Source organism: Urocampus carinirostris, chromosome 12, assembly GCF_059441175.1.
Source record: "Urocampus carinirostris isolate Australia breed hairy pipefish chromosome 12, RoL_Ucar_1.0, whole genome shotgun sequence".
In the NCBI taxonomy this organism is placed as follows: domain Eukaryota; kingdom Metazoa; phylum Chordata; class Actinopteri; order Syngnathiformes; family Syngnathidae; genus Urocampus; species Urocampus carinirostris.
In genome coordinates, this window is record NC_142360.1 from 2,832,307 (window position 1) to 2,844,893 (window position 12,587).

At 41.5% G+C, this 12,587-nt stretch overlaps 1 protein-coding gene across 2 annotated transcripts in view; it reads right to left on the reverse strand.

Moving 5' to 3' along the window:
- trappc8 (trafficking protein particle complex subunit 8) overlaps positions 1–12,587 on the reverse strand; it is a 53,288-nt gene that overhangs the window by 11,765 nt on the left and 28,936 nt on the right. For both annotated transcript variants that reach the window (XM_088348922.1, XM_088348923.1), the window contains 7 exons: positions 9,784–9,932; positions 9,637–9,711; positions 9,020–9,122; positions 6,073–6,230; positions 4,734–5,155; positions 3,897–4,053; positions 1,271–1,367 (listed from right to left, as the gene is read on the reverse strand). In XM_088348922.1, coding sequence (XP_088205048.1) covers positions 1,271–1,367; positions 3,897–4,053; positions 4,734–5,155; positions 6,073–6,230; positions 9,020–9,122; positions 9,637–9,711; positions 9,784–9,932 — 1,161 coding nt within the window. The remainder of the gene's footprint in view (positions 1–1,270; positions 1,368–3,896; positions 4,054–4,733; positions 5,156–6,072; positions 6,231–9,019; positions 9,123–9,636; positions 9,712–9,783; positions 9,933–12,587) is intronic.

Below are 12,587 nucleotides of genomic sequence, written 5' to 3' on the forward strand. Positions count from 1 at the left end.
ATTGGTAAATCCTTAGTTCTAATGTGTTCTGCAGGCCTGGGTCAGGATAAACCATTTAGGCCCAATATACCGAAATCTAATCAACATTGCAATGTGAATAGAGCGGCTGTGTTTTTCAAGGATTTATAGTCAAGTTTATTTGTATTGCCCTTAATCACAAAAAGTCTTAAAGGGCTGCACAGACAACAGATTGCAGACCACAGATTATTGCAAACCACAGACTATAGCTACATGTTTGTGATTTTTGTCCTTTGTTATTTGAGTAATAGAGTGTTTGGCCAACCAGAATTGTCAAAGTTTGGGTTTTATGGCGCCAGACAATCAGATGCAAATTTTATGGCACTAGCTAACAAAAATAAGTTAAAGTTTGCAAGGAGCATGCCATGCAACACACTCATTGCTACCCTAACATAGCTCCCCAGAAAGGGGCGCGGTTTTCTTAAAGGGAGATTGTGTAATATTAATTGCATCCTAGTCATACGAAAACGATAATCAAGTAAAGAAATGGAATGGTAAGGAAAAATATATCTGACTCTTTTTGGGAGATTGATTCAGAGGAGGGGATTCCCAGCCCCCTCGCTCAACCCAACTGAGGTGTCATTAGGTGACCAAACCCCCCAATTCCAACTCCTACTGCTGAACGCCAAGCAGGGAGGCAACAGGTACCAATGTTTAAGTCTTGGGTATGACTCGGCCGAGGCTTGAACCACAACCTCCCCGTCTCGGGGCGGGCGCCATACCCCCAAGGCCACGAGCGTAAAGGGAGATCATGTAATATTAATTGCATCCTAGTCGTACAAAAACGCTAATTAATCAAGTAAAAAATTGAATGGTAAGCAAAAATATACCTACTATTATACCAATGTTAGTTTTTTGGGGAGAAAACAAAATCATAGGTCGAGAAATTTGAATTTCTTTTACAACATGGAATTCCCACTTAAGTCGGTGTCATGTTTGTCTGGCATCCTGCCGGCATGCTGTGCCGTAAATCACTGGCCATTGCTCGTACGAGACAACACAGTGTCATCTAGTGGTCAAATATTACACAATTGTGTTTTAATGTAAAGCATGTAACTATGATTAAGTAGTCACAAAAATACAAAACTAGCAAAAAAATGCACTTTCTTTTAAAATCAAATCAAAATTGCATTTAGTTTATTTCCAAAATCATGCAGCCTCAGGCCTCGACTGTGATGTCATATTTGGCAGTTATGGCAACGATAACAACTAATCTGATAATGATCGTGCATCCTTAACCTTAAGGGCTTACCTCTTTCCTTTGACGGGTTGATGCACTTGCGGAGGCACCATTGTTGACTGCTGCTGGACACTTGGATGATGTGAAACTCTCGAACGCCGGCTTCACTCTGAGAAACAACACCAGCGTTATCCATCAAGCCATTATCTGCACCGCTTATCCTCAGTAGGGTCGGGGGGGGTGCTGGAGCCCATCCCAGCTGACTTCAGGCAGTCGGCAGGGGACACCCTGAACTAATGCCAGCCAGTCACAGGGCACACAGAGAGACAACTCCCTCGAACACAAATAGGAACAATTTGGACTGGCCAATTAACCCGATATTCATGATTTTTGGAGAATGTGGAAGGAAACCGGAGTGCTTGAAGGAAACCTAAGCAGGCATGGTGAGAACATGTAAACTCTACACAGGAAGGCTGGTAGCTGGACTTGACCTCAAACTATGCCGCAGACGCGCTAACCACTCAGCTACTGTGTCGCCACGTCAGTGTTAACCAAAGCCCATTTTAATAGTAGAATTTTGAAATGATTCGACAATAATTGGATATAAATACAGGATATATTTTCAGAAAATAGTATGAATTTTATTTAATTATTTATATTATAATAAACGAGAAAAATCGATGCAATGACAAATAAACCTTTTATATAAAATATTCTGGATTTAAACAAAAAATAAATAAAAATGCCAATAAAACCAATAAGACATTGCGCTTGGTCAGTAGAGACATAAATAATTCTGTCGATTTTCAGGGACAGCCAAATAAATAATAACTATAAATCAAGCTTTTTTTTAATCCATGTAAACCAAGAAGAGGCAAATTAGTAGCAGCAAAACAGTAAATAAAACAAATAAGATGTCTATTATGTGAACTACTGTATATTCAGTGGTCAACTGCAAAGTCTGTAACAAAAGTTTAAAATCAAACACTTTTAACAACTGACGTTCTTCGGACTGCATGCATTGAATTTCAAACACATTTGTCAGGCAGTCTGGAATAATGCTTAAGCTCTTTAGTATTGCAAAATATATTATTAAATGTACAATGTATTCCATTAAACTTTATTGGCGTGAAAGTCACTTCAATTTTACCGAGGCGAATCTGACTCAATTTTATCAAAAAGTCTGACGTGCTCTTTAATGTTCCCGCGTCACCGATCCACCACAAATTCTGCTTTGCATACTTGCTAGTACTTTTTCTTTTATCGGACGTATGCAGCCTAAAATGATCCAAACCTTTGGAAAAAAAATTACGCAAGTTGATGTTGGCTCCGCAGCAACCAAGGCAAGGTACTCAAAAAATGATGGTACAGACCCTGCCCTACTTACGAACGAGATACGTTCCGGACGATCGTTCACAAGTTGAATTTGTTCATAAGTTACTTTTTGTATGGAATGTATGTTTAAGGTTTATATAGGTATGTTTAAGGCATGTATAAGTAACCTGTATTGTTTTGTACTAAAAAAATAATGATTTCATAAAATTATATAGTCTATATAACCCTAACCCCCAAGCCTAACCATAAATAACGTTAAGTCTAACTTACTTTTGGAGGAGGTCCTTCAAGAATTATGCGACTTCCTCCTCTGTGGTAAAAAGTGGCCGAAAAAAAGCGATCCAACCATTTTCTCAACATCCTCAAGCTTCCAGATTCCACTTTCATTTGAAATGAAACAGCTTGCCTCTTCTTTACACTTTACACCAACCATATTGAATTGATGCACAAGATATCAAACAATAAGGGTGTCAAAGTTCTTAGTGCGCTGGAGATACAGTGTAGAATGTTGACACACAAACTAGGAAGAGGAAGTGTATTTCTTCTTCGAGGGTAAATGCTCGGTGACCTCTCACAGCGCCAAGTGCCGGTAGCGGCGGAAAGAAGCACTACAGTACTGTCCTGCACTCGGAAAAAGGTGCACATAATACATAATGTAACTTGCAGCAATGTCCGTATATTTTTCGACATCCCGAATTCTTTTTTTGGGTCTAACCGTTTTTCATAAGTCAAATGGTCGTAAGTAGGGGAGCGTCTGTATTTAACCACAAAATACTCAACAAAGTAACAAAAATATGGTCAAAAACAAAGATAAAACTGTTTGAATCAGTAAAGAAAAAAACAAACCTCAGAAAGCGGCCAGTGAATCTGCTCGCAGCGGCCGGGGACCTTCTTCTCGGCTGTAGCAGGGAGCCGAAGCTGCCGGGGGCTCTCGTTGCAAGCGGGGCAGAGCCGAAAGGGCCATGGGCTCTCCTCATGGCTAGGCCAGGCGGTGCTTCCCACTGGTTTATTATTATTCTTCACCATCAATAATACCGCCATCACTTTTTTCCAGTCGCATCCTGCTTTGTGAGGTTTGTTTTTTGTCTTCCAAGTCAGACAGTTCTATTGTTGTTTTTGACCATTTGTAAGTTTGTTGAGTATATTATGATTAAATATCATTGTTTTTGAGCACCCATCAATGACCCCTGCTTCCCAGGGGCAGACCACAACACTCTCTGTTGCAAAAACTTATCTGGCAACAGTAGTTGACAATGAAATTCGTCATCGACCGTCTTCAGTCTCGATTTTCGTCAACCTTGACTAGTTGTTGCAGCCCTAGTCAGCGTGGTGGCAATGCCAGCCGAGCACATGAGATGCTCACCGTGTTGATGTTCTCCACGTCGACAAATACCAAAGTGCTGCCGCCGTCCTGCTCAGGTGGTCCTTGGCGTGGTGCCACTGCGCTGGCCTGGGCTGAGGCGTAGATGCTGAGGGAGCGACTGGCGCAGATGAACACTGAGTGACGGACCACTCGGTGGCTGGGAGGGGAAAAACAAAGATGAGAAAATATACAGAGCTGTGTTTACCAGAAAATCGTGAAGGAGAACTTCCGGCCATCAGATAGTGCCCTCAAATTCAAACACACTTGGATCATGCAGCAGGACAACAATCCGAAACCCACCAACATGTCCACGTCTGAATGGCTCAAAAAACAAATGGAGGTTCTGGAGTCGCAAAGTCAAAGCAGGATTTCAATTCAATAAAGATGCCTTAACGGGCAGTTCATGCTAGAATATCTTTCAAAATGGCAGATTTGAAACGACGTAAAAAGTCAAAATTCCTCCACAGCATTGTGAAAGACGCATTACCAATTGTAAACGTGTGGTTTCTGGCATTGCTGCCTAAGTGAGCCCAACTCGCTATTACGTTCTGTGGGCAATTCCTTTTTCACATTAGTGCAGATAGGTTTTAATTTGTTTTGTGCCTTTATAAGTCAAATTAACATTTCAAAAATACATTTAGTATTACTTTGGGTTTTGTATTTATTATATTAAAATTAGTTTGATGGTTTAAAACCTTTGTGAGTGATAAATATGCAACACAGAAATCAGGAAGGGGGCAAATAATTTTTCACGGCACTGTAGGTAGGCGCTATATTTTTAGACAGTTTTAGAACCAATATTGGCCAAATATGACGTCAAAGTTATCAGGTATCTACCTGATCTTGCTTCCTTTTTCAGGGCATTCATAGTAGAAGAGAAAGTTGATCTCATGGACTCCCTCCTCGTCGGGTCCTCGCAGCCAAAGCGGAAGTTGCACCGACTGCCCCGGCAGCAGCAGATCGCCGACAGGGATCTCCACCACTTCGGAGGCAGACCCGAAGTCTTCTGCTGACACCAGCGTCTCACAGGTGCCCGATTCGGCCGCCAGGGTCTTGTAGGCCGAGCAGTTCTCGCCGGAAGCTGGGCTGAGTGGGGTGAGTGGCGTCCCAGCGGATGGACTGCCAAAGGTGAAGAAGTCAGGGTGGGTTGACGCCACGCGCAGGCCGCATAGGGACACGCCGCTCACGTTGCAGAACTCCACATAAGCCTTGCGGATCTCGCCGCAAAGCAGCGCTGTAGGGAACTGCAAGAAAAACACCTGACACACCAAACAGAGTGTTAAAGATTTTCTCAGAATTTTCCAATATAGGCTTGAAATTCCTACCAATTTGCTTAAGAATGTGGTTTGGGTTATAATGCATGCGAGTTAAAAGGATTCGTTATCTGCAGTGTGCTGTGTTTAAAAGTCAGAGTACTACACAGAGAAAAATACAGAAAGAGACACAGGAAAAGAGATCGAGACAGAGAAAAAAACGAGAACGACAGCAAAGGAGACAATGAGACAGACACCAAGAGACTAGCAAAAGAGAAAGAGACACAGTCAGAGATATATATATAAAGAAGGAGAGAAAGGTTAACACAGAGAAGGACAGTGAAAGCGACAGACAAAAAGACAGACGAAAATAGAGACATAGCTAAAAACAAAGGGACATAGAGCGAGAAAGAGAGGCGGACAGTGAAAGGGAATGAGAAAGACAAAGGGAAAGGTGGAAAGAGAAATAAATAAAGACAGGAAAAGAGACTGAGAGAAAAAGACACAGATAAATACAATAAAACAGAGTCAAAGAGGGGGAGAAAGAGAAAGTCAGAGGGGGGAGAGAGAATTAGAGTTTAAAAAATGAAAGAGAGATTAGGACAGGACAGATAGACAGGCCCACAAAGAGAGACAGTGATGATGCAGCAGAGAAGACAAAGATAGACAGAGAGAAAGAGGAACACACAATGACACAAAAAGGCAGAAACAGAGAAAGAAAAACAGAACAGAGAGATTGAGAGAGAGAGAGAGAGAGAATGGAAGAGAAAAAAAAAAGCTGTATGAAGCGGTCACTTCCCCCCATTAAATATCTGTGACAGCAATTCCTTAGTGGTGCAACCAACTAAGATAAAAACAATGCAATGAGCAAGAAAAAAAAAGTATTACTCAACATGGATAGCTTCTTTTTCTTAAAAGCATACCTCCATGAGGGGCACAGGTGGCGTGATGACGGGTTCTAAGCGCCGGTCAGGTCCGTAACGTACAAACATTTTGTCTTCTTTGGTGTGATTGAGCCGCGGGCCTCGGATTTTCAAATCCTGCTTCCCAGCCAGCACCATTGTCTCCGGCTTTGTTAACCCTGAGGAGCCGCGAGATGTCAGCAAAAAAACACAAATGTGGGGTCAGCTTGTATTAGGACTTTAATAATGCATGTTTAAGGACTGTTCTTCCAAAATTCTATCAACATGTGAACTGTGCAACAAGGGGTGAAAAAACTTTGGACCGCGTTTACAGCAACATCAAAAACGCATACAAAGCTTCCCCCCCTCCCCCACCTAGTAAATTCGGATCACATATGCCTATCCCTTACCCCCTCATACACCCCCATCCGAAGGAAAACAAAACCTGTAACGAGGACAATACAAACGTGGCCTGAGGGAGCCCTCTCCAAGCTGCAGGACTGTTTTGATCAAACTTGCTGGGAGGTATTTGAACACCATGACCTCCAGAAATTCACTGACACTGTTTTATCCTACATCCGTTACTGCACGGATGAAGTCACAGTATATAAAAAAAGTCAAAAACTACCCAAATCAAAAACCCTGGATGACCAGCGAGGTGCGCACCCTCCTCAAACACCGCAACACCGCCTTCAGGTCTGGAGACAAGGCTCTTTACGGGGTGGCCAGGGCTGACCTGAAGAGAGGCATCAAGGAAGCAAAATCAGCCTACACAAGGAGGATCGAGCACCTCTTCGCTGGAAATGACCCGAGGAGGATGTGGCAGGGCCTCCAACACATCACCAACTTCAGAGGCCACAACCTGGCAACTGTTGAGGCTGAGGCTTCACTAGCTGAGGACCTTAATCAGTTCTTCGCTCGCTTTGAAGCTGGTAGGCCACATACAGCAACATCACACCCATCAACAACCAGCAGCAACTCCCTCACATTTCAGGAGCACGAAGTCAGGCGTGCGCTGAATACCATAAACCCCAGGAAGGCAACTGGCCCGGATGGAGTACCAGGGAGGGTACTCAGGGACTGTTCCAATCCGCTGGCTGGGGTCTTCACCACCATCTTCAACCGGTCCCTGTCACAGGCGACCGTCCCACCTTGCCTCAAAACCTCCACCATCATTCCCGTCCCCAAAAAGTCAGCAGTGGAAAGCCTCAACGACTACAGGCCTGTAGCTCTCACGCCTGTGGTCATGAAGTGCTTCGAGAGGTTAGTGTCCCGGCACATCAAAAACTCCCTGCCACTCACACTGGACCCCCACCAGTTTGCCTACAGGGCAAACCGCTCCACTGACGATGCCATAAACACAGCACTTCACACCGTGCTGAAACACCTGGACCACCGGGGGAGCTACGTCAGAATGCTCTTCCTGGACTTCAGCTCAGCCTTCAACACCATTATCCCGGAGATCCTGGTGGAGAAACTTGCACACCTAGGACTCTCTCCCTCCATCTGCCACTGGATAATGGACTTCCTCTCCAACCGCCCACAGTCGGTGAAACTCGGTACCCACGTCTCTCCCACCCTAACACTGAACACTGGCTCCCCCCAAGGTTGTGCACTGAGCCCCCTGCTTTTCACCCTCTACAGCTCCGACTGCTCACCGACCCACCCCACAAACACTATTATTAAGTTTGCTGACGACACCACCTTGATCGGCCTCATCTCTGAAGGGGACGAGGCGGCATACAGGGATGAGGTTGAGTCACTTTCAACGTGGTGCTCGGAAAACCACCTCATATTGAACACAACAAAAACAAAAGAACTGATTCTGGATTTCAGAAGGAATAGCAGGAATCCAGCACCACTCATCATAAAAGGAGACTGCGTAGAGAGAGTCCACTCGTTCAAATTTCTGGGCGTGCACATCGCCAACGACCTCTCCTGGTCTGCAAACACCAGAGCGGTGGTAGGGAAGGCCCAGCAGCGACTGCACTTCCTGAGATTGCTCAGGAAAAATAACCTAAAACAGCAGCTGCAGGTGTCTTTCTACAAAGCCACAGTGGAGAGCATCCTAACATACTGCATCACGGTGTGGTATGCGGGGTGCACAGCAGCAGACAGGAAAAAGCTCCAGAGGATCATAAAAACAGCCCAGAGAATCGTCAGCTGCTCTCTGCCCAGTCTGGAGGACATTGCCTGCTCTCGCTACCTCAGCAGAGCAGAAAACATCGTCAAGGACTTTTCTCACCCCGGCCACCATCTCTTCGACCTGCTGCCTTCCGGCAAGCGCTACAGGTCACACAAAGCAAAAACGAACAGACTCAGAGACAGTTTCTTCCCCACAGCCATTACCACCCTAAACAGACACCGCACAAACAACTGAAAACTGTTGCAAAAAAAAAAAAAAAAAAAAAAAAAACTCACACGTATGTAAAATGGTACTCACGTACATGCTGTCTGCACTATGTTTGTTCACTGCTCAACAGACACCGCACAAAAACTGAAAACTCGTGCCAACACTACCTCATACGAAAATAATGTTACTCAAGTCTTGTTCTTGCACATGTCGACTGCACTACGTTTAATGCTCAAATTGCACAATGTCTGACCATTTCCTTTTTTTGCACTACGATGTCTATGCTTGCACCAATGTATATGCGGACTATTTTTGCACCATGATGACTTTGCACCAAATGCAATATTGCACAACCGTTACGATACAACGTTATCACGACAACCCTGTATGTAACATCCCACATGCTGACATTGTTGTGTAAATACCATGTAAATTATAACTATAGCCTTATTCCCCTTGTTTTATAACATTATCTTCTCTGTTCCTTTATCTTCTTGCTCATACCCTCACTATGTGTAAAACTGGAGTGTCATGCCCAATTTCGTTGTCACAATATGTTAGCCCATTTGTAACAATGACAATAAAGGTATATTCTATTCTATTCTATTCTATTACCATCATCATCCTGTGTCTCCGGCAAGGGGGCAGCGGACAGGTCATAAACCACACCCGTGATGCTCAGGCGGCCTGTCCTGTGCGGAAGCAGCCTCAGACGAGCCTGGATGTGGAAGATTTTTAAGATCAAGTTCAAAGGACAAACTCATACATTTGAGATTAACGTTAACAGGGGTTGGCAAACTATGGGGGAGTGGCGTCTGAGACAGAGAGTGAGAGATACAAAGTGTGATAGAGAAAGAGAGAGAAAATGAAACAGAACGAGAAAAAAAGGGAGAGAGAGAAAGAGACAGAGAGAGAGACAGAGAAATAGAGAGCGAGAGAGAGAGAGAAAGAGATAGAAACAGAGGGATAGAAAGACAGGCAGACAGAAAGAAAGAGACAGGACAGAGAGACAATACAAGAAAGGACTAAAGAGATGGACAGAAAGGTGGACTGGGACTGAGAGAAAGACTTAAAGGGAGACGGGCGATAAGAAAGACTTTGGCCACATTTTGCTTTTGAATGAGGCCATTCAAACAATATTAAATGACGATAGGCATAAAATGGTTAACAAATCCTCCTAAGACTAAAAATGTGTCGATCTGGTGCCACTCTTGTCACCAGTGTCCTCTTACTGTTTTGGTTTCTTCGGGGGCCAAGTGGAAGTCCAAGATAGTCTCAGTGGTGACCTGTTTGTCTCTCTGTGTCGTCTGGAAAGGAAAAACTTGACCATAGTGTACATCACACAAATACAGAATTAAATGAAAGTCACATAAGTCAACCTCCTGCTCCATATTTTCCATTCCGTTGACAACTTCTCCAAAATCTGCAGTGGTGTCGTCGTGCGTGAACCTCCAGAGCAGCGAGAGCCGGGAGAGCGTCAGAGGAACTTTCAGAGGGTTTCTTAACGTCAGCTCAACCACTATTGGCTCTAAAGCACCAAAAGCAACATGAAAATCAGTTTGAATTATCTTGTTTTTTATTCTCCCTTTAACATCCCCTTAGGACCCATAGCCAATAAATACAGTAGAAAAAAATAAGGTGTAGCATTGCCATTAGTGTGACATGAACTGAGCTGGTTGAGTGGAGTAGCATGTAAATACAGAGGGGGGAGGAGACAAGCAGGTTCAAAATTAAAACTGACCCACGTACGGGTAATGTATTTGAAAATATATCATTTTAAATCTTGTTTATACTATATAGTAACCAAATATGTTTTGGGAAGTATCTTTTAAGAATAATTGATTCGGTATACTTTGAGTATTTGGTTAACATCATGTAAAAATGGCATAATTCACAATCTGAGAAAAAGGCTAAAAACTGTTAAATTTTGAAAATAATAGTTGCACTTAATGATATAAAGCCAAAATTGGACCAAGGCAATAGTCAGAAATGCTTGGATTTGCAGCTCACACTTAAAAGAAATCAAACGTTAATGATTGTTGCCATCAAGCCGATATTACTTATTATAGCTGCAAAATATCTTCTCATTTTCTTTCTATGATTAACAATCTCCTTGTGTCAATTGAATTGTATTAGCTGACACGAATTTTGTCATTCTGGTTCAACAATGCATGCGCAACTTCAGTACATCACAATTGTTTACAAACACGGAAAAGGCTTTAAATGTGTAGGTCAATAATTAAATTCAATACAGAATACAAAAAAGTACTGTATGTAAAAAAAAAAAGCAAAAACATATTGAGAAATTTGGACTAATTTTATTGATATTCATTGCTCTGAAACAAAGTGCATTCAATTTTTTAATTTTAGAGACTGCTGATCTTTTGCTTTTTTTTTTACTTATTTTAATGTATATTTTTGTGTGTTTTTAAGAAGATCTGTGTCTTAATTGGTTAAAATATAATAGTTAATAAATCTTTCTTCTACATTTTATTGTTTATATAGCACTAGAGAGTTTAATATTTTTAATAATTTGTTTCATTGTTTCCCATTTCAGGGAGTTTGTGTTCTTGTTAGGCTGTTATAATTTATATTTCATGTGTTTAGCAGGAATGCACTGTTAAACAAATGAAATAAATTACTAACGTATTTGGTGCATAATGTTTTATTATTATTGATAATACATCAATAAAAAGAAATCTGAGGAGCCGTTTGGGAAAAAATTGGCTCTTCTCAGTGAGCTGAGCCAAAAGAAAACGGCCGGTTTAATAAATAAAGCTGTACTCTTGGGCGTGACCAATACGGGGCAGTGACGTTTTACATGACAACGCCATAGAGCAGGCATTTTGGTGTCATTTTCACACACTTGAATTTGTTTTCATTTATTGCATGGTCTATAGAATCAGACTGCCGAGAAGCATGTCAATGGCAACAATTTCAAGCATTTTCAAGTACTTCACCAAAAATTAAAGTATATTCCCGACTTTGAAAACACAACATTAAAATCCAAGCTTTTTCAAGGATTTCAAGCACCAGTAAGAACAAAAAATGAGAGGCGGCGAGGGGCATTGTAACGCAAAACAGAAAAAAAGACCAAAAAATATTATTTAATTATGAATAATATAAAATATTATGACCAAAAGGTGTTAGTGGTGGGGTTTATAAAGCGAGGAAAAAAAGACCAAAATGAAAAAGTAAAAAGCTAAGGCAAGAGAAACAAAAGAAGAAAAAAGGAGAAAGAGGAAAAGGCAATACATAGTGAAAAGCTCCAAAAAAAGAAAAAAGAAATACAAGGAAAAAGTAAAATAGAGCTCAAAAGAAAAGAGGTAGAAAAAAGTAAAAAGCTAGGAAAAAAGAAACAAAAGAACAAAATATTTAAGAAAAGTTTGATCTTTAAGAAAAATTAGATTTTTATTAACGCAGAAGAAAGCAGGGGAAAAAAAGAAGAAAAAGGCCAGAATAAAAGGTCTCCTTGATCAGTCTTGGGTTGCAATCAAATATTTTCCAAATATATAAATTCCATCTTTTTACCAAAATTTAACTTCCACTGAAATAATGTAATTAAATATAGTTCTGTATTGTGAAACCGACCAAATAATTCCCCCAAAAATGTTAGTATTATGGAACAAAATATACTTTTTTTGAAATATGGGAATTTCATGTTTAAGTTGTTGTAAAAACAACTGACGTTTGTGGGCTGTAAAACCTTACCGATAGTACTGTACATGAGTTAATTAATTAAAATGTGAAAAATAATTTGGCATTGCCAGAAACTCAGCAAAATGTAACTTTATTAAGGTTTTGGACATGTTCGATAATGATTTTGCTACCCCAGGCAGGATTGATGTTGTTTCAAGCAATGCTCACAGGATTTGTGTGAATGCTCAGACCCGTGGAAGATTATAGAGGACGCATTGCTCGTACAGACGATGCCCTACTTACAAACAAGAGAGGTTCCGGACGAGTGTTCGTAAGTTGAATTTGTTCGTGTGTATGTTTAAGGCTTGTATAAGTAACCTGGATTGTTTTGTACTAGAAAATATTCATCTTATATGCTCTATAAAGATAAATAAAGTGAAATTGAGCCTACTTTTGGAAGATAAACTTCAAGAGTTAGGCGTCTTCCTCTTCCGTGGTAGACAGTGGACGAAAAAAAAACGATCCAACCATTTTATCGGTCGTA